This window comes from Amblyraja radiata, chromosome 14 (genome assembly GCF_010909765.2).
Source record: "Amblyraja radiata isolate CabotCenter1 chromosome 14, sAmbRad1.1.pri, whole genome shotgun sequence".
In the NCBI taxonomy this organism is placed as follows: Eukaryota; Metazoa; Chordata; class Chondrichthyes; order Rajiformes; family Rajidae; genus Amblyraja; species Amblyraja radiata.
Window position 1 is genome coordinate 15,438,548 of NC_045969.1, and position 26,655 is coordinate 15,465,202.

The window sequence follows — 26,655 nt, forward strand, 5'->3', positions numbered from 1 at the left end:
AGCTTTTCCCACTGAGAGTAGGGAAGTTTCAAACAAGGGGACATGACTTGAGAATTAAGGGACAGAAGTTTAGGGGTAACATGAGGGGGAACTTCTTTACTCAGAGAGTGGTAGCTGTGTGGAATGAGCTTCCAGTGAAGGTGGTGGAGGCAGGTTCGTTTTTATCATTTAAAAATAAATTGGATAGTTATATGGACGGGAAAGGAATGGAGGGTTATGGTCTGAGTGCAGGTGTATGGGACTAGGGGAGAATACGTGTTCGGCACGGACTAGAAGGGTCGAGATGGCCTGTTTCCGTGCTGTAATTGTTATATGGTTATATGGTTATATGGTTAAGTCATGTGGGTCCCTCTCCTTTCATTGAAGTTTAAAGAGATTTACCGTGGGCGGCACGATGGTGCAACGGTAGAGTTGCTGCCTTACAGTGCCAGAGGCCCGGGTTTGATCCTGACTACGGGTGCTGTCTGTGCGCTCCCCGGTTTCCTCACACACTCCAAAGACTTACAGCCCCGATGGCAGCAGCAAGAAGAGGGCACAGAAGCCTGAAGTCCCACACCACCAGGCTCAGGAACAACCCTTTTCCTGGAACTATCAAGTTCTTGAACCAACCTTCACAACCCTAACTCTACCTCAACAATGGAACACAATGGACCACCTCTTGCACTACCATGGACTTGTTCTTAGTGCAAAAATTGTTTTGCACAAATGACGTTATTTGCACACTTTCTTTCATTTTTATTATATTGCAGAATTTATGTGTAATCTATGTACATTTTTTATTTTGTATGTTGTTTGTGTCTATGTGCCTTATATGCTGCTGCCAGCAAGATTTTCCTTGTACCTGTACCGCACTGTGCTTGTGAATATGACGAGAAACTCGACCTGACTTGGCTTATTGGTGCTGGTGAGCATTGTTGCCATTGCATAGAAGGCTAATCTTGGAGACAGGTAAAAGAGAGATAGAAACAGGAGGGCAAGAGCAGTAACTGGGATAACACAGTTTGCGTTTGAGTTTACTGTCACGTGTACCGAGGTATAGTGAAAAGCTTTTGTAACATGCTAACCAGTCAGTGGAAAGACAGACAGGCCTACCAAAGAGGTAGAAAAATTCAGAAAATTATCTATTATTTGTAAGCTCTATGATGGTAATTCAGACTATTATCTAAATTGCAAAACAGTCCTAAAGCAGTCAGTTGGCTATAATACTCTCTCTCTGATGTTCCTTCAATTGCTGTCAAATGCACTGTATCACTCATTTTGTTTTACTCATTTTATGCCTTACCCGGTGTTTTAAATAACTCCCTGAAATGAAGTCTGAAAAAATAGTAACCTGTCTGAAGAACGGTCCCAACCCGAAATGCCACCAGTCCATGTTCTACAGAGATGCTGCCTGACACGCTGAGTTACTCCATCACTTTGTGTTCCTCCTTGAACTTCAGGTTTATTGAGAGGAAAATGGACACAAAATGCTGGATTAACTCAGCGGGTTAGACAACATCTTTGGAGAAAAGGAATAGGTGAAGTTTTGGGTCGAGACCCTTCTTCAGACTGAGAGTCGGTTTCCCTCTCGCCTGACTCTCTGTCTGAAGAAGGGTCTCGACCCAAAACATCACCAATTCCTTTCCTCCAGAGATGCTGCCTGACCTGTTGAGTTACTCCAGCATTTTGTGTCGATCTTCGGTGTAAAACAGCATCTGTAGTTCCTTCCTTCTAGATTATTGAGAGGAAGACCTGTTTATCAATGATCAAACAGCAAACCTTCATTTCACCAGAGATTGTTGGCAATCCTCATGATTCTGGTAACTGATCTGCAACTTTGGTTTATGATTGAATCAAGTGTTGGCAGAAATTAAAGAAAAACAGTCCAAAGTTAGGGAGGGCAGGGCTGCAAACAAGGACAACGCGGACAAGCTAGTTTGAAATTCATTTTTAAAGGATGAATATTCAAGGTCATTAAGCGTTGACTTAACAAACCAGTTCTAAACAGTACAATTTTCACAGCTCTTTTCTATTACATTAATCCCAAACTCCCAAAACTAAATCCATAATTAAGTGAAGATGAGAACTCGAGTTGTGGGAATTAAAATCATTAGTTACGTTTAAGCATTTTGAAGACAGTTGTTCTGAACTTACCCCATGTATCGGATAGGATATCCAACCTAGCTCGCCTTGTACTGTTTTCGAATCCAGAAGATTAACTGTGGAAACAAATAACAGCCGATAAGCAAGAAAGCCTCACATTTCCTCAGAATTCACTTCTTCAAAAGTTTGGTTCATGAGAGATATTAAAGACATAAATATCCAAATGAATCTTCATCTGATCTTAGGTGCGGCATGGTTGTGCAGCGGTAGAGTTGCTGTGTTACAGCGCCAGAGACTCGGGTTCGACCTGACTACGGGTGCTGTCTGCATGGAGTTTGTACGTTCTCCCTGTGGCTGGGTAGGTTTTCTCCGGGTGCTCCGGTTTCCTCCCTCACTCCAAAGACATACAGGTTTGTAGGTTAATTGGCTTAGATAAAAATTGTAAATTATCCCCAGTGTGTAGGATAGAGCTAGTGTATAGGGAACGCTGATCGGTGGGGTCTCAGTGAGCTGAAGGGCCTGTTTCCAGACTGTATCTCTGAACTAAACTAAACTGAGCGCTGAATTCTCAAAGTATCAAGCCACCCGATTCTTCCCCGTGGGATCAATATTTAACTGACATCCCAAACCTAGTGTAAATCTATCCACGGAATACAGTAAAAAAATATATAAATGTATTGTAAATAATATTGGCGGATTTTGTGAGAGGTTTCATCATGTACACCAGAGAATGATAATGTACAAAATGAAAAAGCAAGCATAAGCTAACTGAGCATTACTGTATGCCAGGATTTTCTTTAGATGTAATTGCCCTAATCTTAAATTGACTGTTGAACATGCTTATCATATTTTAATAGTTACATTGTCTAAAATTAAGCACTACTGTTGAATCCTTTATAAATACACAACTAATCTATCATGAAATGCTGTGCTTAATTCACAATGAGTGCAACATATTGTGCCAATTAAACAAAATAATTCCCAATCTGCCCAAGACTAAGGGTCTTAATCATAAGCCACACATGCTCGGGCACCTAAAAATATGCTCAATAAGCATCCAGGAGTATAATTTTATAATGTTTCCAATTATATAGCAATTCAGTAGAATGCACTCTCGCTGTGTATCACACCAGTGTTACACTATGCAGTACAACAGAATTAAGAATTATTTAAAATCTTAACAAGTTCTTTGATGATCCCATATTGTTTTACAATCAAGTGATTACTTTTGAGTTTCAATCAGTTTTGTTACACAATCAAACACAGTAAGGTGGGACAAACATCAAATAAATAAATAAATGACTGCTGCTGCTGCATGTGGGAAGATGCGTGTGATCTGGTCAACCTGAGGAGCATCCTCAGCAACAGACTGGTTCCACCAAGATGCAGTACAGAACGCCACAGGAGATCCTTTTTCTCTGTGGCTATCAAACTGTACAACTCCTTCTCCTTCAGTCGTGAGGTAGACTAACTCCCCTAACCCCTAACCCCTCACCACCTCCCTCCCCCCCCCCCCCCCCCCCCGTCCTCCCCTTCGTCCCCCCTCCCGAATCTTTGCACATCCCCAATCCTTTCCACGCGTCATTTTAATTTCATGTTTCATGTATCTTGCTGTGTTCTATGACTGTTGGCAGACTGGGATAAATAAACCTCTATCATAACATAACGCATCATATCGCATCGCATCGTATTGTATCGTAACAAGCTTCTTATAGGGACCTGAGATCAGTCTGCTACATAGATCACGCCTATCCTTCAGTATAAAGGTCTCTGCACCTGGTATTTCCAGCAGGATCCCATCCAAGTTCAAACCAGGCTTGAGTCTGTCTAACTGGATGCACTGGATGCAAAATAACAAAAATATCAACCACGCAAGAGTGGTGCAGCGGTAGAGTTGCTGCCTTACAGGACCAGAGGCCTGGGATCAATCCTGACCATGGGTGCTGTCTGTACAGAGTTTGCACGTTCTCCCAGTGACCTGCGTGGGTTTTCTCCAGGTGCTCCAGTTTCCTCCCACATTCCAAAGACTTACAAGTTTGTAGGTTAATTGGCTTCTGAAAAATTGTAATTTATCCCTATTGCGTAGGATAGCGCCAACATAGCAGCATTCACTCATTTCCACATCAAAGAGCCAGTTAGGACTGCATGTCAGAGTTTTCATCTATCATTGGGTTACAATCCTTTGGGAAAGAGAGGGTCATGGATTTGGCTTTGGGAAGCCGCCGATCCCGGCCTTTGCTCATCCTCGAGGACTGGAGAGGAGGATGGGGGGGGTGGGGGGGGGGAGTCGGCGACGGCAGCAGATGCTAGAACAAAGGGCAAGAAGGTAAGAAAAAATAGGGTCTTATGTTCCGCGCCCTCAAGGTCAGTGTGGAAGGTGCCTCCAGGGCACGAAGGCTGAAGGTGGCCAGGTGAGGAGAGGGACGACGGTTTGTTGGACAATCTGGATGGAAGCGACGGCTGCAATGTGGCTTTATTGCCATGGGTTAGGGTTCATGGGGAGGAGGCAGGAGAATGGGGTTGGGAGGGAGAGATGGATCAGCCATGATTGAATGGCGGAGACTTGATGGGCGAAATGGCCTAATTCTGCTCCTATCACTTAGTCTAGCTGGGACTTTGAAAATGGTGCCAAAAACTGCCGACTCTTGCACTCTTGCACATGGACTCAGTGGGCTGTTTCTATACATTCTGTACTTTATCTGGGATTGTATTTATCTGTGGTAATAATTTTACTGTTCTGTATGTAAAAAAAATAATTTCACTGCACCTTGGTACATGGGAAGATAGAGAATCATTGAACCATTGAAATAGTGATAGTGAATCCATGGGAAAATAATATACTAATTTGCCTGAAGAAGGGTCTCGACCCAAAACATCACCTATCCCTATTCTCCAGAGATGCTGCCTGAGCTGCTGAGTTACTCCAGCACTTTGTTTTTTTTTTTTTTTGTAAACCAGCATCTGCAGTTCTTGGTTTCTATGGAAATGAACAACAAAATGATATTTGGTACCTCTCTTCACTTGCATTTCAGACAAAGGGATGCAAATTTGTTTGTGAGTGGAATGGTTCTCTGTTGGTATTGTGCACATTTCTCTCAGTAACTCTCACTCAGTGTAGACAGAGAAAGCTTGATATAATTTTCAATGTCCCATGACATTTCCACCCCATTTAAAACAACCACACTGAAATCCCCAGAGCGTTACCACATTAATCTGCATTTTTTTCATTAAAATCTGACACCTTAGCACTCCCTTATTCAAATCAAACCTAGTGTTAATCAGCACCTCGATCACAGATTTTAACATCTGTTGAAAGGACTTTCCACATTTCTAGTTATCAGCCTGTGATTTGAGGATTTCTGAAACAGAAAGACATATGTTCATTTAAATTGTTCTTTAGCAGAACCTATATGTTCAGAAACAATTCTCCATGAAAGATAAAGTGTGTTCCCTGAGTTGTCAATAACAGCCATACATTGCTGGAGTATGGGACTGGATGTTTCTTGGAATCTGAAGAAGCTGAACCTGAATTTGAGTCTTTTATTTCTCTACATCCACTGCTGTTTAATATAATAGTCTGGGCTAAATATGATACTGAAGTGCTAATGGAATCAGTAACACTTAACGTTACCATACTAATGTGTAGACAGATGGATGCAAGGGAACTGTATTAACAGCAAAGCTGTGAGATTGACAAAACCATTAAAATGAAGATTCCCACATACACCACACATAAGATGGCAATTTTTGATTCACAGATAATTGCAATGACTTATTTTTTATTCAAAGTCTTCGGCTTTTGGCACATTGGCCTTCATCGGTCGGAGTATTGAATCTAGAAGATAGACACAAAATGCTGGAGTAACTCAGCGGGTCAGGCAGCCTCTCTGGGGAGAAGGAATGGGTGACATTTCGGGTAGAGAACCTTCTTCAGTGTAGAAGTTGGGAGGCCATGTTGCAGTTATATAAGATGTTGGTGAGGTTGTATTATAGTATTGTGTTCAGTTCTGGGTACCGTGTTACATGAAAGATGTCAAGCTGGAAAGGGTGCAGAGAGGATTTAGGGGGATGTTGCCAGGACACAAGGATCTGAGCTATAGGGGAGGTTGAGCAGACCAGGATTCTATTCCTTGGAGCGCAGGAGGATGAGTAGTAATCTTGTAGAGATGTACAACATCATGAGAGGATTAGAGCATGTAGAGTTGTAGACGCACAGAGTCTCTTGCCCAGAGTAGGGAAATCGAGAACCAGAGGACATAGGTTTAAGGTAATGGGGGGAAAGATTTAATAGGAACCTGAGAGGTAGCTTTTTCACACAGAGGGTGGTGGGTGTATGGAACAAGCTGCCGGAGGAGATAGTTGAGGCAGGCACTAATGCAACATTTAAGAAACATTTAGATAGGTTCATGGATAGGACGGAGAGGGATATGGGCCAAACACAGGCAGGTGACACTAGTGTAAGTCAGAGTTGGCAAGTTGGGCCATTTTCCACACTGTATGACTATAACTCTATGACTCTCATGGGCAGTATTTCATGGGGCAAGGTTAGTGGTCGACTTAAACTATTTGAAGGGGTTTTATGGTTAGAGGGAAAGCAGGTGGTGGTTGAACAATGCCAGCATGGGCCCCCACCAGGTTAACTCCGACATTTCATTTTGTGGTATTCCAACCAAGATATTTTGGAAGAGGGAGGATGCCATCGGGATTACCAGATGAGCAATGATACTCAATTTAGTGGCTGCGACAAAATTTTGGAGGGTGCCAGGAGAGACCTTCAAGATCCCACACGGAATGTTTAAAACCAAACAACGTCATTTATCCACATAAAAACCCATTTCAAGTTCTAAAAGTAGAGGGAACAGTAGAAGCCTGATCCAACGTTTTCCATTCTTCTTTGGCTTCAGAAATGCCACCCGCCAGAACATTTGAAGACCGCTCGTGTGGTACCATTGTTTGAAAAGGAAGATGGGAATAGACTGAGCAAGTGCAGACTTAACAAATAATGGCAAAAGTATAAATCTGAGAGGCAGCATAATTTAAAACTTGGAGATGCACAGGCTAACCAAGAATAACAAGCATAAATTTAAGGGAAGACCATAAGTGACTGATTAGATTCGTGTTTTGCGGAGGTAATAAACAAGGTCTCTGAGAATAGGAAATTTGATGCTATCTACATGGATTTCATTCAGTAAACTGTTTGACAAAGATTGCATCCAACAGATTAATCAGGAAAGCAAAAGTCTTTCCGATCTGAAATAAAAATAGTAGCAAGCTGGATTAAGAGTTGTTGCAATGAGATAAAGCAAAACATAATGGTGCTTGAGAAGCTTAGTGACTGGAGGACAGCGTGCAGCGGGTTCCACACATTTAAGTGACGGGGCTTTGATTCATACCAATCATTTGGATATATTTATAGAGTCCATGATTAAGAAGACTACAGTTGAGAGTGATAGATTGGAGAAAGATATCAATGGACCAGTTAGGCAAACAAAGCACAGCACAAACTTATAGACATTGGCATCATTATCCTCCTCCATTCAACGTGCATTGGCTTCTGCGCATCAACCATTAAATGGTAGTTATTAAATTATCATGCAAACCACACAGTTACCTATTGCCACCTCATGTTACAGCCATATCTATCTGTATTCTGCATGTCATATTAATGTATGTATGTATGTATGTCTATGTGTATGCAAGTGTGTGGACATGTGTATCTATGCATGTGAGTGTGTGTGTGTGCGTGTGTCCAAGGCTAATCCGCACTATCACCAAACTATCCCACATCTTAGAGATTTCTCTAATTTCAAGTAACTCCTGCATTCCCTCTCTTCCCACATCCTACTGGTTCCACTGTGCACATCCCTGTATCCCTTTGTTATCACCTCTTCCCCAGCCAACAATGGGCCATTATGGGCCCCACCTGTCCTTGGTCATCTGTTGCCAGCCCTGATTTGATCCTGCTTTTTCCTAACCCCTCCCCGCCGCTTCCTACTTTCAATGCAAAGAAGGGTTCTGTCCCGAAACATCACCCATCCTTTTTCCCCCAGAGTTGCTGCGTGACGCGCTGAGTTACTCCAGCACTTTGTGTCTATGTACATCTCCATTAGTTTGATCCTCCCTATCTACCTGATCTGCCAAATCCTTCCATGCAACCAGTTTCAGTTTTCAATTTGAGTTTATTGTCACGTGCACTGGGGTTCAGTGAACAGCTTTTGTTGCATACTAACCAGTCAGCAGAAAGACAACACATGATTAGAATCGAGCCACTCAAAGTGTACAGACAGATGATAAGGGAATAACGTTTAGTGCAAAGTAAAGCCAGTAAAGTCCGATCAAAGATAGCCCGAGGGTCCCCAATGAGGTAGATAGCAGTTCAGTACTGCTCTCTAATTAGTTCAGTACTGCTCTCTAATTAGTTCAGTACTGCTCTCTAGTTGTGGTAGGATGGTTCAGTTGCCAGATAACAGCTCTAAGGCAGCAACTCTACTATTGTGTCACTGTGCTGGTCCTTAAAAAGTCATTGAGTTGGAAGACGTAGTATGGTGGGCTGGTCAAATGATAGAGGGATTTAAATAAGAGGATATGCATTTTGAATACAAACTGAACTGAGTGTATGCTTATGCACCATTATAGCAGAGAAAAGGGAATAATATTGACACAGCACTTTCAAATGAAATGATTAATATTGATTTTTTTTCCCCTTTTAGATGTAATTCAAACATTAAAACTAAAAACAATTGAAGTATAAGGCTACAATTATCACTGGTGACATTTTAGCTTAGTTTAGAGATACAGCATGGAAACAGGCCCTTCAGCCCACCGAGTCCGTGCCGACCACAAGCAAGGTGGAATGTGGAGTCAGAGGCTGCCTACACGGGGCAAAGGGAAGGTGAAGTTATAGACTGCCGTAAGCAATCAATTCAACAGGAGACCAGGATTCAACTAACTGCAAGATCAAGATTCCTGTCAAATGACTGACCTCAAACTCATCAACGTAATTTTCCCCTGATTGTACATGGATTTGAAACAAAGCAATTCAAATAAACTGCTGGCTTCTCACGTGGTGAAAAGTGACACTAGAAACTGCAGATGCTGGAATGATGAGCTAAAGACAACATGCTGGAGGAACTCAGAGGATCAGCCAGTGTCTGAGGAGGGAATGATCAGGCAACATTTTGGGTCAGGGCCTTCTACAGACTTTATTTTGTTTAGTTTATCAACATAAAATGCATATGTTATAAATCAGAAACAAGAAAAGACACAGAAAACACTCTACAGATCAGGCAAGATCAATGGAGAGAGAAATATAGGAAGGCTTTAAGTCAAAGATAGTATCTATCTTTATCAAATGTGTGTGCGATTTAGCACTTACTCCAGTAAAGGTATCTGTGACTAAAATGAAACTGCATATAGCACACACACAAGCACACAAACACACACATGCACACAATCACACACATACTCACACATGCACACACGCATACATACACACACACACAGCTAAGCATGCACGCGCGCACACACACAACTTTTCTGGGAAATACCAGGATTTTGCTCAAAGTGATGGTTTATTTCATTTATTTTTGAGATGAGGAGAATGTTCCCTGGTGTGAATGCATTAATTGGATGACTATTCAGCATTTCACTTGATGCATGAAGATTTGCATAAATCTGATTGTACTGAGAGACCCTGCACCATTCCTATTAGAGTAGCAAAAATCCTCAGGGACTTGAGAAGAGCAACATTAATAAACAATAAGAATGCAATAGATTGCAAATCTTAAGCCGAAGGCAATCAGTAAGGTTCATCAGAAACCAAAGAAGTCAACTCTAGTTGTTTGGAATTGCAAATAATATTTTCATCCTCTGTTTTTTTATGTACTGTTAAAACTGCTCTTAATGATAAGTGTGCGCAGATGCGAATATTTCAGCGTTTGTTATTTAAATCAATGCTTGTTTTAAATAATTTTGTGTTTCTAATAGAGTAGTGGAAAAGGAAAATGTGGTGCAGCAGCTGAGCTGCTGTCTTACAGCGCCAGAGACACAGATGTGATCCCGACTGTCTGTATGGAGTTTCCACGTTGTCCCTGTGACCATGTGGGTTTTCTCCGGGTGCCCCGGTTTCCTCCCTCATTCCAAAAATGCGCAGGTTTGTAGGTTAATTAGCATCTGTAAATTGCCCCTAGTGTGTAGGATAGAACTAGTGCACAGGGTGATTGTTGGTCAACCCAGTGGGCCGAAGGACCTGTTTCTATGCTGCATCTCTAAACTACACTAAACTAATGTCCAAGAATGTTACCAACTCAGGAACCACCATGAGGGGGGGGGAGGGGCAAGAACAAAGGATGACCTGGCGTGTGGGGACCACCGTGAGGGGGAGGCGGGAACAAAGGAGGACCCGACATGCGGGGACCGCTGTGAGGGAGGGGAGAGGGAGGGGGAGAACAAAGGAAGACCTGGCATGGGATACTTTGTAACTTTGTCAGCGCCCTTTATATGGCGACTATTTGCATACCTTGGGTATGCAGAACAAAGATTTTAACTGTGACTTGTCACATGTGACAATAAAGTATTCATTTATTTAATTGAAAGTTTATCCATTTTGTTTTGGATTGCATTTCTTTTCTGACAAGCATCCTGAATCAAAATAACAAATAACTATCATCGATCTTATTTTATGGGATCTTATTCTACGCAAACTAACTACCGTGTGTGCCCACATTTCAAAATAGGTCATTGTCAATTTCTGAGAAATGTGATAAAACAGATGGATGATGTTCCTTTCATCATTTACATGCACATTAAATACAGTCCCAGATAAATCATCATGGTATTCAGTACAGGTTTGCTGTAGTCAGTTTTGAAATAACAATATTTGACTGTATCATATACAAGCATCAAGTGACCATCTTTGAAGCATCATCCAAAATGGCATCTGGATACACAAATAATAACAACTAAGGAATTATTGAGGGAAGGGAGTACTTAAGCACCGATCAAGAGTCTTACACTTTCCAGCCAATGACCCATATGCCTTTAGTCAATGGGATAACAAATAAAATGGGCTTTATTTGAAATCACACTGCAGAGAAAACTTAAATTAATACAGTTCACTTCACTATGCTTTCAAATGTAGGATCACAATAAAATTGAGATATAGGACTACCTTAAGGATAAATTACTATGAATAGACCAAATGTTATGAGTATACTGTTACTGAAAGGATGGATTAATAGATGAGGATATAGTGGACTACCCCAGGGAGTTATAAAAGAGGGTTGACACTAAAAAAGCTCCCAAAAGGTTCCAGGAAGCTATAACTTTACAGCATTGATACTGAAATTAACATTGTGCACCACCATTTTTCACTTTCTTTCAGCAAATGAATAATATTCAAATTGTGAATGTTTATTAAAGAGCTGCTGGACATAGGTACCAACGCGTAACAAATCAAAATATCAAAATGTATCAAATGTTGATTATTTTGACATTTTGATTATTGGACTATGAAAATATGTTTGGCATAACTAATTATATTTCAAGCAGAATTCACGTAATAATACAATGGTTAATCCTAAATGCATCAATACACAGTTAAGTGTAGCGTACAATCTTCCATGATGGTTTCATTGCAGTGTTGACAGTCCAGAAAGGCATCTGCATATGTACATTTTGGATTCATACTGATTGACATTTTCTGGGCATTTCACTTCAACCTCCAGGGATACTTATCCAGCTCAGGATGGTAATGACGGAGTACTTTTAAACTGTCCTCGCAGAAGTTGCACACACATCAAATGGGCAGCACAGTGGCACAGCAGTAGAGTTGCTGCCTTCAGCGCCGGAGATCCAGGTTCGATCCCGACTACGGGAGCTGTCTGTATGGAGTTTGTACCTTCTCCCCGTGACCGCATGAGTTTTCTCCGAGATCTTCGGTTTCCTCCCACACTACAAAGATGTACAGGTATGCAGGTTAATTGGCTTGGTGTATGTGTAAATTGTCCCTAATGTATATAGGATAGTGCAAATGTGCGTGGAACACTGGTTGGTGCGGACTCGGTGGGCCGAAGGGCCTGTTTGCGCGCTGTATCTCTAAACTAAACTAAACTAAACTAATTATGGAATGCTATTTCATTATAACATAGAAACATAAAAACATAGAAAATAGGTGCAGGAGTAGGCCATTCGGCCCTTCGAGCCTGCACCGCCATTCAATATGATCATGGCTGATCATCCAACTCAGTATCCTGTACCTGCCTTCTCTCCATACCCCCTGATCCCTTTAGCCACAAGGGCCACATCTAACTCCCTCTTAAATATAGCCAATGAACTGGCCTCAACTACCTTCTGCGGGAGAGAATTCCACAGATTCACCACTCTCTGTGTGAAAAAAGTTTTCCTCATCTCGGTCCTAAAAGATTTCCCCTTTATCCTTAAACTGTGACTCCTTGTTCTGGACTTCCCCAACATCGGGAACAATCTTCCTGCATCTAGCCTGTCCAACCCCTTAAGAATTTTGTACGTTTCTATAAGATCCCCCCTCAATCTTCTAAATTCTAGCGAGTACAAACCGAGTCTATCCAGTCTTTCTTCATATGAAAGTCCTGACATCCCAGGAATCAGTCTGGTGAACCTTCTCTGTACTCCCTCTATGGCAAGAATGTCTTTCCTCAGATTAGGAGACCAAAACTGTACGCAATACTCCAGGTGTGGTCTCACCAAGACCCTGTACAACTGCAGTAGAACCTCCCTGCTCCTATACTCAAATCCTTTTGCTATGAATGCTAACATACCATTCGCCTTCTTCACTGCCTGCTGCACCTGCATGCCTACTTTTAATGACAGGTGTACCATGACACCCAGGTCTCGTTGCATCTCCCCCTTTCCTAATCGGCCACCATTCAGATAATAATCTACTTTCCTGTTTTTGCCACCAAAGTGGATAACCTCACATCTCTCCACATTATACTGCATCTGCCATGCATTTGCCCACTCACCCAGCCTATCCAAGTCACCTTGCAGCCTCCTAGCATCCTCCTCACAGCTAACACTGCCCCCCAGCTTCGTGTCATCCGCAAACTTGGAGATGTTGCATTCAATTCCCTCGTCCAAATCATTAATATATATCGTAAATAGCTGGGGTCCCAGAACTGAGCCTTGTGGTACCCCACTAGTCACTGCCTGCCATTGTGAAAAGGACCCGTTTACTCCTACTCTTTGCTTCCTGTCTGCCAGCCAGTTCTCTATCCACATCAATACTGAACCCCCAATACCGTATGCTTTAAGTTTGTATACTAATCTCTTATGTGGGACCTTGTCGAAAGCCTTCTGAAAGTCCAGATATAACACATCCACTGGTTCTCCCTTATCCACTCTACTAGTTACATCCTCGAAAAATTATATAAGATTCGTCAGACATGATTTACCCTTCATAAATCCATGCTGACTTTGTCCAATGATTTCACCACTTTCCAAATGTGCTCCTCTCCCATCTTTAATAACTGTTTCTAGCAGTTTCCCCACTACCGACGTTAGACTAACTGGTCTGTAATTCCCCGTTTTCTCTCTCCCTCCCTTTTTAAAAAGTGGGGTTACATTAGCTACCCTCCAATCCTCAGGAACTACTCCAGAACCTAAAGAGTTTTGAAAAATTATCACTAATGCATCCACTATTTCTGGGGCTACTTCCTTAAGTACTCTAGGATGCAGCCTATCTGGCCCTGGGGATTTATCGGCCTTTAATCCATTCAATTTACCTAACACCACTTCCCGGCTAACCTGGATTTCACTCAGTTCCTCCATCTCATTTGACCCCCGGTCCCCTGCTATTTCCGGCAGATTATTTATGTCTCCCTTAGTGAAGACAGAACCAAAGTAGTTATTCAATTGGTCTGCCATGTCCTTGTTCCCCATGATCAATTCACCCGTTTCTGACTGCAAGGGACCTACATTTGTTTTAACTAATCTTTTTCTCTTCACATATCTATAAAAGCTTTTGCAGTCAGTTTTTATGTTCCCTGCCAGTTTTCTTTCATAATCTATTTTCCCTTTCCTAATTAAGCCCTTTGTCCTCCTCTGCTGGTCTCTGAATTTCTCCCAGTCCTCTGGTAGGCTGCTTTTTCTGGCTAAATTGTACGCTTCATCTTTTGTTTTGATACTATCCCTGATTTCCCTTGTTATCCACGGATGCACTACCTTCCCTGATTTATTTTTTGGCTAAACTGGGATGAACAATTGTTGTAGTTCATCCATGCAGTCTTTAAATGCCTTCCATTGCATATCCGCCGTCAACCCATTAAGAATCAATCGCCAGTCTATCTTGGTCAATTCACGTCTCATACCCTCAAAGTTACCTTTCTTTAAGTTCAGGACCCTTGTTTCTGAATTAACGATGTCACTCTCCATCCTAATGAAGAACTCAACCATATTATGGTCACTCTTGCCCAAGGGGCCACGCACAACAAGACTGCTAACTAACCCTTCCTCATTACTCAATACCCAGCCAAGAATAGCCTGCTCTCTCGTTGGTTCCTCTACATGTTGGTTTAGAAAACTATCCCGCATACATTCCAAGAAATCCTCTTCCTCAGCACCCTTGCCAATTTGATTCACCCAATCTATATGTAGATTGAAGTCACCCATTATAACTGTTTTACCTTTGTTGCACGCATTTCTAATTTCCTGTTTGATGCCATCCCCAACTCCACTACTACTGTTAGGTGGCCTGTACACAACTCCCACTAGCGTTTTCTGCCCCTTAGTGTTTCGCAGCTCTACCCATATCGATTCCACATCCTCAAAGCTAATGTCCTTCCTTTCTATTGCGTTAATCTGCTCTCTAACCAGCAACGCTACCCCACCTCTTTTCCCTTTCTGTCTATCCCTCCTGAATATTGAATATCCCTGGATGTTGAGCTCCCAGCCTTGGTCACCCTGGAGCCATGTCTCCGTGATCCCAACTATATCATAGTCGTTAATAGCTATCTGCACATTCAACTCATCCACCTTATTACGAATGCTCCTTGCATTGAGACACAAAGCCTTCAGGCTTGTTTTTACAACACTCTTACCCCTTATACTATTATGCTGAAAAGTGGCCCTTTTTGATTTTTGCCCTGGATTTGCCAAACTGCCACTTTTACTTTTCACCTTTCTACCTATTGCTTCTACCCTCATTTTACACCCCTCTGTCTCAACGCTCACACATTTAAGAAACCCTTTCCCTTTAACTCCATCCTCCACTATCCCATTCGACACCCCACCCCCCTTATTCAGTTTTAAACCACCAATGTAGCAGTGGCAAACCTGCCTGCCAGAATGCTGGTCCCACACCTGTTAAGATGCAGTCCGTCCCTTTTGTACAGTTCCCCCTTACCCCAAAATAAATCCCAGTGATCTAAGAATCTAAATCCCTGCCCGGTGCACCAGTTCCTCAGCCACACGTTCAGGTCCCGTATCTCCCTGTTCCTGCTCTCGCCAGCACGAGGAACTGGAAGCAAACCGGAGATAACAACCCTGGAGGTCCTGCTTTTCAGCATTTTTCCAAGCTCTCTAAAGTCACGCTGCAGAATATTCATCCCCTTCTTTCCGACATCGTTTGTGCCGACATGCACTACCACTTCCGGATGTTCACCTTCGCCCTTGAGGATTTTCTGCACTCTGTCCGTGACATCCTGGATCCTGGCACCAGGAAGGCAGCACACCATCCTCGCATCCCGTCTGTTGCCGCAGAAACCCCTGTCCGTACCTCTCACAATGGAGTCTCCTACTACAATGGCGTTGCCTGCCTTAGGCCTTTTTGGTTCTGGCTCAACAGCCCTATTCGCATCGCAAGCCAGTCCGCCGCTCAGTGTAAACACGTCTTCTGTCCCGACAGCTTCTAAGTGGGTGAACCTGTTCACAAGAGGTACAACACCCGGGGACGTTGGCATTCCATGCTTCCCTCCCTTTCTCACTGTCTCCCACCTTCTCTCTTCCAGTACCTTAGGTGTAACAATCGTACCGTAGGACTTGTCAAGGAACGACTCCGTTTCTCGGACGAACCGGAGGTCATCCACTTGCTTCTCCAGTTCCCCAACACGGCCCTTCAGCAGCTCTACCTGGATGCACTTCTCGCATTTGTAGCAGCCAGAGGCACCAGCGGTGTCCTTGACCTCCCACATACTGCAAGCATCGCACTGAATCAGCTTGCCTGACATCTCCTTCTTTCGTCTCTACCTCTCAAGCGTATTGCGTGGTCTCCTCTCCGAAGACTCTCGAGCCAAAGACTCACACTTTTCTCACAGGGCACTTCGCTCACTCACTGCCGCTCGCTAAGAGCCGTCTTGCTTAAATTGACTGATAAATTGCCTGATTTACCAATTTACAAACCTCAGTTTACAAATTCCTCAGTTTTCAACTGGTTTCCCGGCACTGACTCACTTCTCTCCTCCCACTCGAGTTAGAGTCAATCAATCAATAAAATAAAATTCAGCATCAATGCAGCAGTAAATCATAATGAATATGGATAGCTTGGAACTACATTGTTTCATTCTCCACAGTTGATGCAATCATTAGGGAGTGCTGCCACATCAAGCTAAATAATTATTGGTGTCAACAAATATCTGGAAGAGTTGAGGTACAGTATGAATTATAGCCATCATTGCAATCATTCCATGCTATGAACTACAAAATTAATTGAAAAAGACCTGAAAAGTAAGAAACAACATCTCTTCAGGTCATCCACAGTGAAGTACTTTTGAAGTGCTCTCAGTGGGGAAACTTGGGGCCAATCTACACACAGCAAGTATCCCAAAATCAACGTGATAACTCCTGGATAATCTTGGTATTGGTCATGATCATTAAGGGGATGAATATCAGCCAGGACTTCAAGGGTATTAGAGATCCTATGTAATAACCTCCAACGGATCCAGCTTACCAAGCAGTTAAAATTTAAACATATCCCAAAAGTCCCAATACTTTTGCCTATGCAAGGAAAATCTAAGACCAAAATCAACAAAAGTGCCATTGTCTGATGAGATGACCACTGCAATCTAAATTAATTGCTGAAAAGCCGTTGTTGTGGAGTTTTGCATAAGTTGTGGATGATGATGTGGCACATGAACAGGCAATTTGGCTCCACCACTCTACATAGGCATTTGCGATTCTGCCTGTCCCGCTGAGTTACTCCAGCGTTTTGTGTCCACCTTCAATTTAAACCAGCAGTTGCTTCCAGCACATAGGTATTTATGTTCCACTGTAGTCTCCTTCTATTTTTCTGAAGCTAAATCTATTATTATAACCCTCTACTACCTTTGCCCTCACATTAATATCCAGTCTTCCTTTAGTGTGGACTGCATTGGAACTGCATTGCTGGTTTACACTGGTGGAGTAGAGGGTCAGGCAACATCTCTGGAGAACATGGGATAGTTGACATTTTGGGTTGGGACCCTTCTTCAGACTGATCATGGGGACAGGAGTGTTGGGGATTGTTGGGTTGGGGACGGTACTCCTTCTACTTTCCTTCCTCTTGCTTCACAATTTGCAACACATCATTCCATCTCTCATACCTGCTGTTTTAATCCCTGGCTTTTCCCCAACTGTCTGCCCATCAAAAGTCCCCCTTGCCTGTGTCTGAAGAAGGGTCCTGACCTGAATTGTCATTCATCCTTTTTCTCTAGAAATGCTGCCTGACCCGCTGAGTTACTCCAGCACTTTGTGTCTATCTTTCGTATAATAATAATAATAATGGATGGGATTTATATAGCGCCTTTCTAATACTCTGCAGTTCCAGCTATTACCTGCCATGCTTTGTCATGCCTTTCCTCTCCCCTAGCTTTCTTCCCCCCATCCCCAATACAATTAGTCTGACGAAGGATCCAGAACCAATATATCACCTATACATGTTCTTCTGAGATGTTGCCTGCCCCATTGAAGCATTTTGGGTAATTTTCTCCCTTAAATGTATCTGCTCTATTCTCTTCAACCACCTGCAGTATAAGGTTACACATTTTCACCATTTGTTGGGTAAATATGTTCATTTTTAATTGCTTGTTTGATTTCTTGGTGTTTATCTTACATGGATCCTCCCCACAAGTGGAAATATTCTCAGCATATCCACTGTATCAAAAACGTTCAGAACTTGAAAAACGTCTATCGGGATACCTTCCAATAAAAAAAGGATTCCGTCGGCTCATGTGAGGGAAAGAACTGCAGATGCTGGTTTATACTGAAGATAGACTCACAATGCCGGAGTAACTCAACGGGTCAGGCAACATCTCCGGAGAAAAAGAATGGGTGACATTTCAGATCGGGCCTGAAGAAGGATTCCGAACCGAAACGTCACCTATTCCTTTTCTTAGTCTATTCATCCTGTTCTGACATTTCTTCCTTAAGAGTCATTGAGTGACCAAGAAGTCCCACATAAGTTAGACCCATTTATCCATGTTTGGCCCTTATCCCTCTCATCCTTGCTTATTCATATACATATCCGAATGCTGTAAACTCCAAACATTCCCATTTAGAAACCATGCCGAACTATATAGAATAATCTGATGTTAAGTAAGTTATATAGCTCAAAATCCAAGATCATTGGTACTTTATCTTGCAAATAAACAATTTATGTATTTGGAACATATTTTACAAAAGCAACCAGTTAAGCAACAAAATGTCACCACCTCATGGAAGTAACTCTTCAACAACAATGGTGGTGGGGTTAAAAAGTAATCCTGTTTTTCTCTCATGTTTCGTCATGACATCTAATCTCTTCCGTGTACTGTCTGAAACACGGTGTAAACAGAACGATGATGGCTCAGCATTTCTTGAAAAGCTTTAATCTAATTTCAGAATCAGAGTTGAACAGCACGATGAAAATTTAAATCGATTTATGACAGTTAATGTTGAAACGTTGCTACCATTTGTTTGTAACTCAACGACAGAAAAGACTTGAGTGTCAAATGTCAATTCTGGTCCTGGTGTTAGTTATTTCATTGCCATCAAGGTTTATGTGAGAATCACACCTTAACATTCTCTGGTCAGAATCTTTTTCTGATAATACAGGGAATGTCAGAATACATTGTGTGGAAGACGGACCGGCATAGTTTTCATTCAGTGGGTGCGAATTGATAGGATTGGACTGGCTCTGCTTTAACAGCGTGTTAATGCTGTAGTAACGACAGCCATCAGTCACCCAGTCCGCAGCTGGTATAACTAATCTCCACCCCTATCAACTCTTAATTATAGTCCTGGCACTCCGCTCTTCTCTTGTGACAATCTCTTCACTCATTTTCAATCTATGCATGTAATATAGGTTATTTTACCAGCGGTTGTGTGCTTGTGTGTGTGTGTGTGTGTGTTCGCGTGTGCCTGCCTTTCCCACGTTCCCAGGTTACAGGTCCTCTCAAATACAACGGGACACACTTGGGTTGGAGGCCAGGGTGGTTAATGAATGTTGACTCTGTGTAAGAGTGCTTGAGAGTGGATGTGGTAGTGATTGTTAAGTGATTCGTAACACCTGGGCTGTCCCTTTCTCTGTTGTTAATGTACACTTTGGATCTAAAATATATCCTATCAATTTAGAGAAGCTGAGAATAGCAGTTTAGTGCAACATTGCAGAATACACTTGGAAATCAATTTACAAATGTAGTTTGAAGTATAGATGCAGTACATAACGCCACAGGAGATCCTTCTTCTCTGTGGCTATCAAACTGTACAACTCCTCCCTCCCCCCCCCCCCCCCTCTGTCATGGGGTTGACTGTCTCCCCCCCCCAAAAAAAAAAAAACTTTGCTCGTCACTTTAATTTCATGTTTCATGTATTTTGTGTTTTATGACTGTTGGCAGAGCTATTTCTCTCTTGGGATAAATAAAGTTTTATGGTAGCGTGTCGTATCATAGACACAAAGTGCCGGATAACGCAGCGGGTCAGACAGCATCTCTGGAGAAAAGGGATGGGTGACTTCTTGAAGAGTCCCCAGCCGAAAAGCCACCCTTCCCTTTTCTACAGATATGCTGCCTGGCTCGCTGAGTTACTCCAGTAATTTGTGTCTATCTTCAGCCTAACAAAAAATAGGTTGCAGAAACGATTTTAAAAATGAACGTGCTTTAAAATCTCTGTAATAACATGGAATATATTAAACTATTATTTTTTAAGGTACTTGTTTCTTATTTTAATATAATGTTTAGCTTTCTAGGAATTTGATAATCATATTTATTTGACAGGGAAATTAATGGGAGGACAAATTAGCTTTCTCTTCCTTTGTGTTTTCTTGGATTCTTGTATGCCAAAACGTTTTGGTGACCATGATTACTCCCAAATATACCCTGCACACTTTTCAAAACAACATCTCAAATAGTAAGCATTAAAATAGCAAGTATGAAACACTGAAAAAAAAAAACATTTTTGTTTGATCATGTTGAGCTTTCTGTTTTCCTACAGGCTTGTTTGTTGGTCAGTTTTCTCCTGCCATTTTCCAGAGACGCTGTCTGCCTTACTTGGACGGAGGTCCATAGACATACACCATGCAACAATTCCTTGGCTGAGCGACCATTTTGTTCAGTGAGTACAAGTAGCCCACTGCCCAATGAAACTATTACACACTCACTTTCAACCCCTAACCTTCTCCAACGTATACACGTTTACTTGCAATAGGAGCCACTGCATTGGGTGATAGTTAATGTTGTTCCCAATTCAGGTGTTAAAGAGAGTCTACTCTAACCACACCCCGTCTAACAAATAATTTATAACGAGATACTTTGGAAGATAGTGTTTGAAAGTGAGTGGCTGTAGTTTTTATTGTGTGGAGAATTTTCCTGTTGCTTACTTCCTGAGCACAATCTAGGTCATTTTGCTACATATTGGGAGAGCTCACTTTACAGAAAATGCAGTGCCTGGTGGACTAATGGTTTTGCTGAATGTAATCTTGTTCGTGTGTGAAGTAGCATTCTAATAAAACGATCAAGTCAGTCAGTACTGACCATTCCACCCAGTCCCCACGGATCCCAGAAGTCTCCAATTAATGTGTTTGAAATTCACATTGCTTTCAAACATTGCATATTCACATCTTTTGTATTCTGGGGATGCCATTTTCTCTTCATAACCTACCAGGGTTGTAAACCAAGCATTGTGGTTAGAGGGCTCACCTCAAAAAAGTATTGATATAAAATATTTAAAAAATGATAACTGTCCTATTGGCCAATTATAATAACATTTGCACAAAGTTGTGTCGAATTGCGTTGCTTATAGTTTACGTCGTGTAAAGCATTGGCAATAAAACGCAAATTTGTGATTATAATCGGACAGAAAGTAAACAAATACCATAATTAATGGCGTTTAGCTGTTTATTCTCTCGTCCTTAGGCATCCAAATAGACGATGACATTCCCTTTTATGACCAATATCAGACAACGTATGTTATTTATTGTCCGGGATATGACTACGGCAATTGACATAATTTGTTATCGTTATTTTAGGCGTGCTGACAAGAGCAAACTTGTTTTGTGGTTATAACGGTAAAAAGGTGTAAACGGTTCCAAAGTCAAAATTCAGAAGTAACTTTCTTTCAAATAAAGAAAGAGAGCGATTGAAATTGTGTATAATCGTTTCACTTTATAGTAATAATATGTATTCACATTTGAATGAGGTCCATGGAGATATAACATATCATTACTATTCGTTTATATTTCCAGTGCTGCTTTGTGTTACGTTATAACTAAGTGCTACGTTATAACTAAGTACGATGTCTATACTTTGCTCCACCGAATGACAGGGAATGGTTAATAGTTGTTGCCCCGGTGATCTCTGCACAGGGTGCCCCGCCGATTTAGTGCTCGTCCCATTAACCTTTGATAATCAGTTTGAATCTTTGGAGTTTGCTGAAAAGATTTCATTCACACTTCACTAGGCAAAGCATTCTGTTTAAAATAAGTGACCATTATATCCACTGGCACACTTACTCAGTGCGCAGGCAGAAACGCGCTTGTATTTTTTTTTGTAAATTAAATGGGCAGTTTAATAAGTCACACACAAACCGATGGCTTAAAAAATGCATGCATTATGAGCAAAATGCTAATTATGAAACACCCGGACAATGGGAATAGAGAACTCCAGGCCTGGTAATGTAGAGCAGACACTCACACAACCCTGCGGGGCATTGAGGACGCCTGTAACATGTGTGAAGCTCCATGGGGTGAACGCGGTGCTAAAACACATGTCCTTTCATTAACGTTTTTATGTTTGACGCCGGGTGAGCGGCTCTTTCCCGCCGCGATTCACCGTGTCGCCTTACGCCTGCGTTCGCAGCCAGCTCCCACCGCCTCCCCGTTGTCTGCCTTTACAGCCTTTACAAGGACAGCCTTTACCAGGGCGAGAACTCACCCTAAACCGCTCGCTGGGGCTTACGTGCTGTTCTGTGTGTGCGGTGTGTTTTTTGGGAGGAGCGCTTCTTTATAAACTGACAACAGCATCCGGACAAAATGTAACACAAAGGTTTTCACCGGAGCTTATACAACGACTGTTTAATAGTAATTCCCCCTCCTCCTCCCCCCAGGATCGTGCAATCGGCTTCACTGTCTAAATAGGTGAGGATGCTCATCTTCACTGCCCGTCGCTTCTGTAATCTGGATCAATATTTTTGCCAAACCTTCTCAGACTCGGTGCCTTGTGAAACAACAGCAGTCGAGAGAAATCCACGCGTCCCGTTCAAATCCGTGGATTTCACTCAAGCTCTCCCCGCCCACCCTTTCATCCTCCCACTGGTTACGCCGCCTAATTTGGCGAAATAATCAGTGTTCTCCCTCCGTGCCTTTCACACAGCCTTGGTCGTTATCGAGGCAATCAATAAGCGGTGGGAAGAATAGGGGGCATCCAATTAGTAACGTGATTTGAAGGTGTCGTCTTTTTTTAAAACAGCCAAGCTGTGCATAATTCGCAGAGTGCCGGTCCCATTAAATCGGTCCAAAACAGCCCATTCGTTGCTTTTGCAGCGCCGTGGACGCGTCCTGGGCGGAAGCAACGCGCAATCTGCCCAGCCATCTTCGGCTACTTACAGCCATTAAGTTGCCCCGATAGAAAGTGACAGATGTTTCGCTCGAAGCAATTGTTAAACTCACAGTCGGGACTTCGCATTCAGCACTTTCACAACCTATGTTCAATAAGCTTCGCTAATTCCGAACAAGGCAGTGCTTTTTGCTTTGTCAATGCGAATATATATCAAGATTATACATTTAAAGACTGATACAAAAAAAAAGCTGGGGTAATTCAGCGGGCCAGGCAGCATCTCTGGAGAAATTGAATAGGTGACGTTTCGGGTCGAAACCCTTCTTCAGACTGAGAATCCGGGGAAAGGGGAACGAGAGACAATGACGTTGTTTACGAATGAACTGCAGATGCTGGAAAATCGAAGGTAGACGAAAATGCTGGAGAAACTCAGCGGGTGAGGCAGCATCTATGGAGCGAAGGAAATAGGCAACGTTTCGTCCCGAAACGTTGCCAATTTCCTTCGCTCCATAGATGCTGCCTCACCCGCTGAGTTTCTCCAGCATCTTTGTCTACCAGAGACGAGGACGGTAGTTAGGGCAAATGAATTGAGGTTATGCAAAATGCAGCGATATTCAAGGGGACGTGGAGCCCACAATGGTCTATTGTTGGCTGTGGGATAAGTGATAAGTTATTCAGCCAGTGGAACGACTGTAAAACTAGTGCGGCGACTAGGGTGCAGGAGGGAACGAGAGAGAGAGAGCGGATGTTAAGGGTTACTTGAAGTTAGAGAAATTAACACTCAGTCTGAAGAAGGGTCTCGACCCGAAACGTCACCAATTCATTCTCTCCAGAGGTGCTGCCTGTCCCACCAAGTTACCCCAACATTTTGCGTCTATCTTCAATATTCATACCGTTGAGTTGTAAGCTGCCCAAGCGAAAAATAAATTTATTCTAAATTTTAACTAAGAGGATGTGAAAATGGCACCACTCGTGGTGATAATGTAATTTCCAATTCTTATAACTATTAGATAGTTTTCTAAATGTTATGTATTGTAAATTGTGTGCAATGGACAATTGTGTCTGGTGAAGATCGCCCAAAGAGAACTTTCACCCAACTAGCCAGTTCCAACTCATTTTGATGAATGGATATGTACATACGTGTATTTGTAATTGTGGCAGTGCATACATCATTTCTGGGTGTATGTAATTTCATCATGTCTATGTGGGTGCTGGTCTTCGGCGTGTACACGTATAGTATTTTTTTACATTTGAAGATAGACACAAAAAGCTGGAGTTACAGCGGTCAGACAGCATCTCCGGAGAAAATGAATAGGTAACGTTTCGGGTCGAGACACTTCTTCAGACTGAGAGGTTGTATCACGTCTCGTGTCTGTATTTGTGACATATATATGGGATTGTATAGGTTGTGCTATTGTTTAAAGTGTGCAATTGTATCATACGAGTGTGCATAAACGTGTATGTAATTTAGCCTGCATGCACATGTCTATATTAGACACAAAATGTTGGAGTAACTCAGCAGGACAGGCAGCTTCTCTGGTATGTACGTACTCGTGTACCTGTACCTACAACCAGTATATAGGCAGCTGAGGATATGCGTGCAGCACTACATCTTCATTGACGGTGAAATTGTCGTTGAAATCGGGGAGAAGAGTATCGAGAGTTAGAGAGAGAACTGGGGTAGTCCTTTGATGGGGTGGTGGAGTGGAAGTGGGCTGTGGATAGAGTCCTGGCCATTGTTGAAAAACAAGCGCCAGACCTTCCGAGTTTGGTCACATAGGGTAAACATTTCTCGCTGAAGAGGAGAGTCTGGGAATCTGGTCTTTTCAAAGCGCGGCCAGTGAGATCACCGCCCGGCCGCCGAGGCCTTGTTTATAAAATAGAAGCAGTATTTAATTGTGTGAACAACACAAATGAATACCTGGTCAAATAGTCTCCGGGTGTTGATACAGTTTCAAAGAGGCGCAAAGTGTAAAGTGAACGTAAGTTTCGTTCAATTCAAAACTGATTGTGTTCCGCCGTAATTTAAGCATACATGTTTTAATCCTTTTGTTTGTTTCAAATATACTTTATTCAGAGATACTTTATTGTCACGTGCACCTAGGTACAGTGACATGCTTTGTTTTGGACACAACCCAAAGCATTTCACTACACCTAGGTACATGTAACAATAAAATATATTTGAATAAAGTATCCTTGAAACACAAAAAAAAGACCCAAAGTTTAACGCTCAAATCACATCTGGAAGCAATTAGGCGGATGATGTCCATTTACTAATTTAAACTTAAAGAAAGAGAAGAAGGAATCATTTTACACTGGGGCGGTTGGTCAAGACGATTTATCGAACACTAGGCCGGTTAAGACCGACTGACTAAGACTATTATTCCGGCCGGGCTATTCTTCAGTAAAACGCCCCAAATCCTGTTTCTGATAGAGTAACATTAAAAAAAAAAAATCTATTAAGTGTCAAAATTGATTTCCGATGCCAGAGCTCCCGATGCTCAGGAAAGCTCTGTACTGACCCGCACTGGTCACATTTCAAGTCATTGTGACTAATTGAATAATCACTTCATGGTGAATGAAACCACATATTTTGGTCGGTAATGCTAAACAGTGCAACTAGAGCAAAACTTACCCCGCCTGTATAAAATACACATCCCGAATTGTGGACTATTCCAAGCGCCTGAAGTTTAACAATTAAATAAGGGCACGTTCAATAAAAAGTCCAACAAACGATTCTGCACTGTTACAAATACATCTTACACAGGGAATTGTAAATGGCAGTGAATGTAATTGTCACTCAAACGCCACAGACCTCGTGTGTGAAACTAACAGGGGAATGAGGTATGCAAACTGCTGGGCAACAGAAAAGGAGAAAGCCCAGAATCTCACGCCAAACTTTTAACGACAGTGCGTGTCGTGCAAGAATAACTAGCCGGGTTCACCTCATCGCCAGAGCTAGGTGCCTGCCAATGCGACAGCTTCAATGACAGAAAATACCCTGTTGATTCAATTCTTCTTGTTTTGCGGGTGAATTTTAACATAAAGTCTCGTTTAATCTCACCAACTTGTTTGGATGGATCCAGCATTGAGATTTATATCTACTAACTTGATTAATTGATTTAAAAAAAAACGTTACTGCAAGTCAAGAAATTCAAATCAACTTTCTGCCCGCTCATCTTATGCTTTTCCATGCTAATATAATTTAGCATCGCTGACATTAGAACACACTCTATGACAGATTCTTATTTTTTTTATACCGAGCCATCAAATCAATAGATTTTACAATAACTTCAAATTTCATAAACTAAATGTATGAAGACATCTATTCGCCTATTAACTCAAATTGCACATCTTTCCCGAAATGTGAAACTTGGTCGGTGTATGGGAAGCACGGAATTATCATTGGTACGCAAGGTTCTGAAGCCCCATTAACCACAGCGGTTGGTACAGGGGAAGAAAGTTGTGAAGATAAAATCGCCTGTAATTTTCCGACCACTTATGAGCAAATATTTAAATAAATTGTGATTTGAAAATGATCCCTCCAGCCAAAACCAAGTAGATAAAATACAATAATGGAAACCTTTCACTTTTCTCT

General features: G+C 42.1%; 1 protein-coding gene across 2 annotated transcripts in view; it reads right to left on the bottom strand.

Moving 5' to 3' along the window:
• epha3 (EPH receptor A3) overlaps positions 1-26,655 on the bottom strand; it is a 224,311-nt gene that overhangs the window by 196,440 nt on the left and 1,216 nt on the right. For both annotated transcript variants that reach the window (XM_033032598.1, XM_033032597.1), the window contains exon 2: positions 2,134-2,198. In XM_033032598.1, the coding sequence (XP_032888489.1) occupies positions 2,134-2,198 (65 nt within the window). The remainder of the gene's footprint in view (positions 1-2,133; positions 2,199-26,655) is intronic.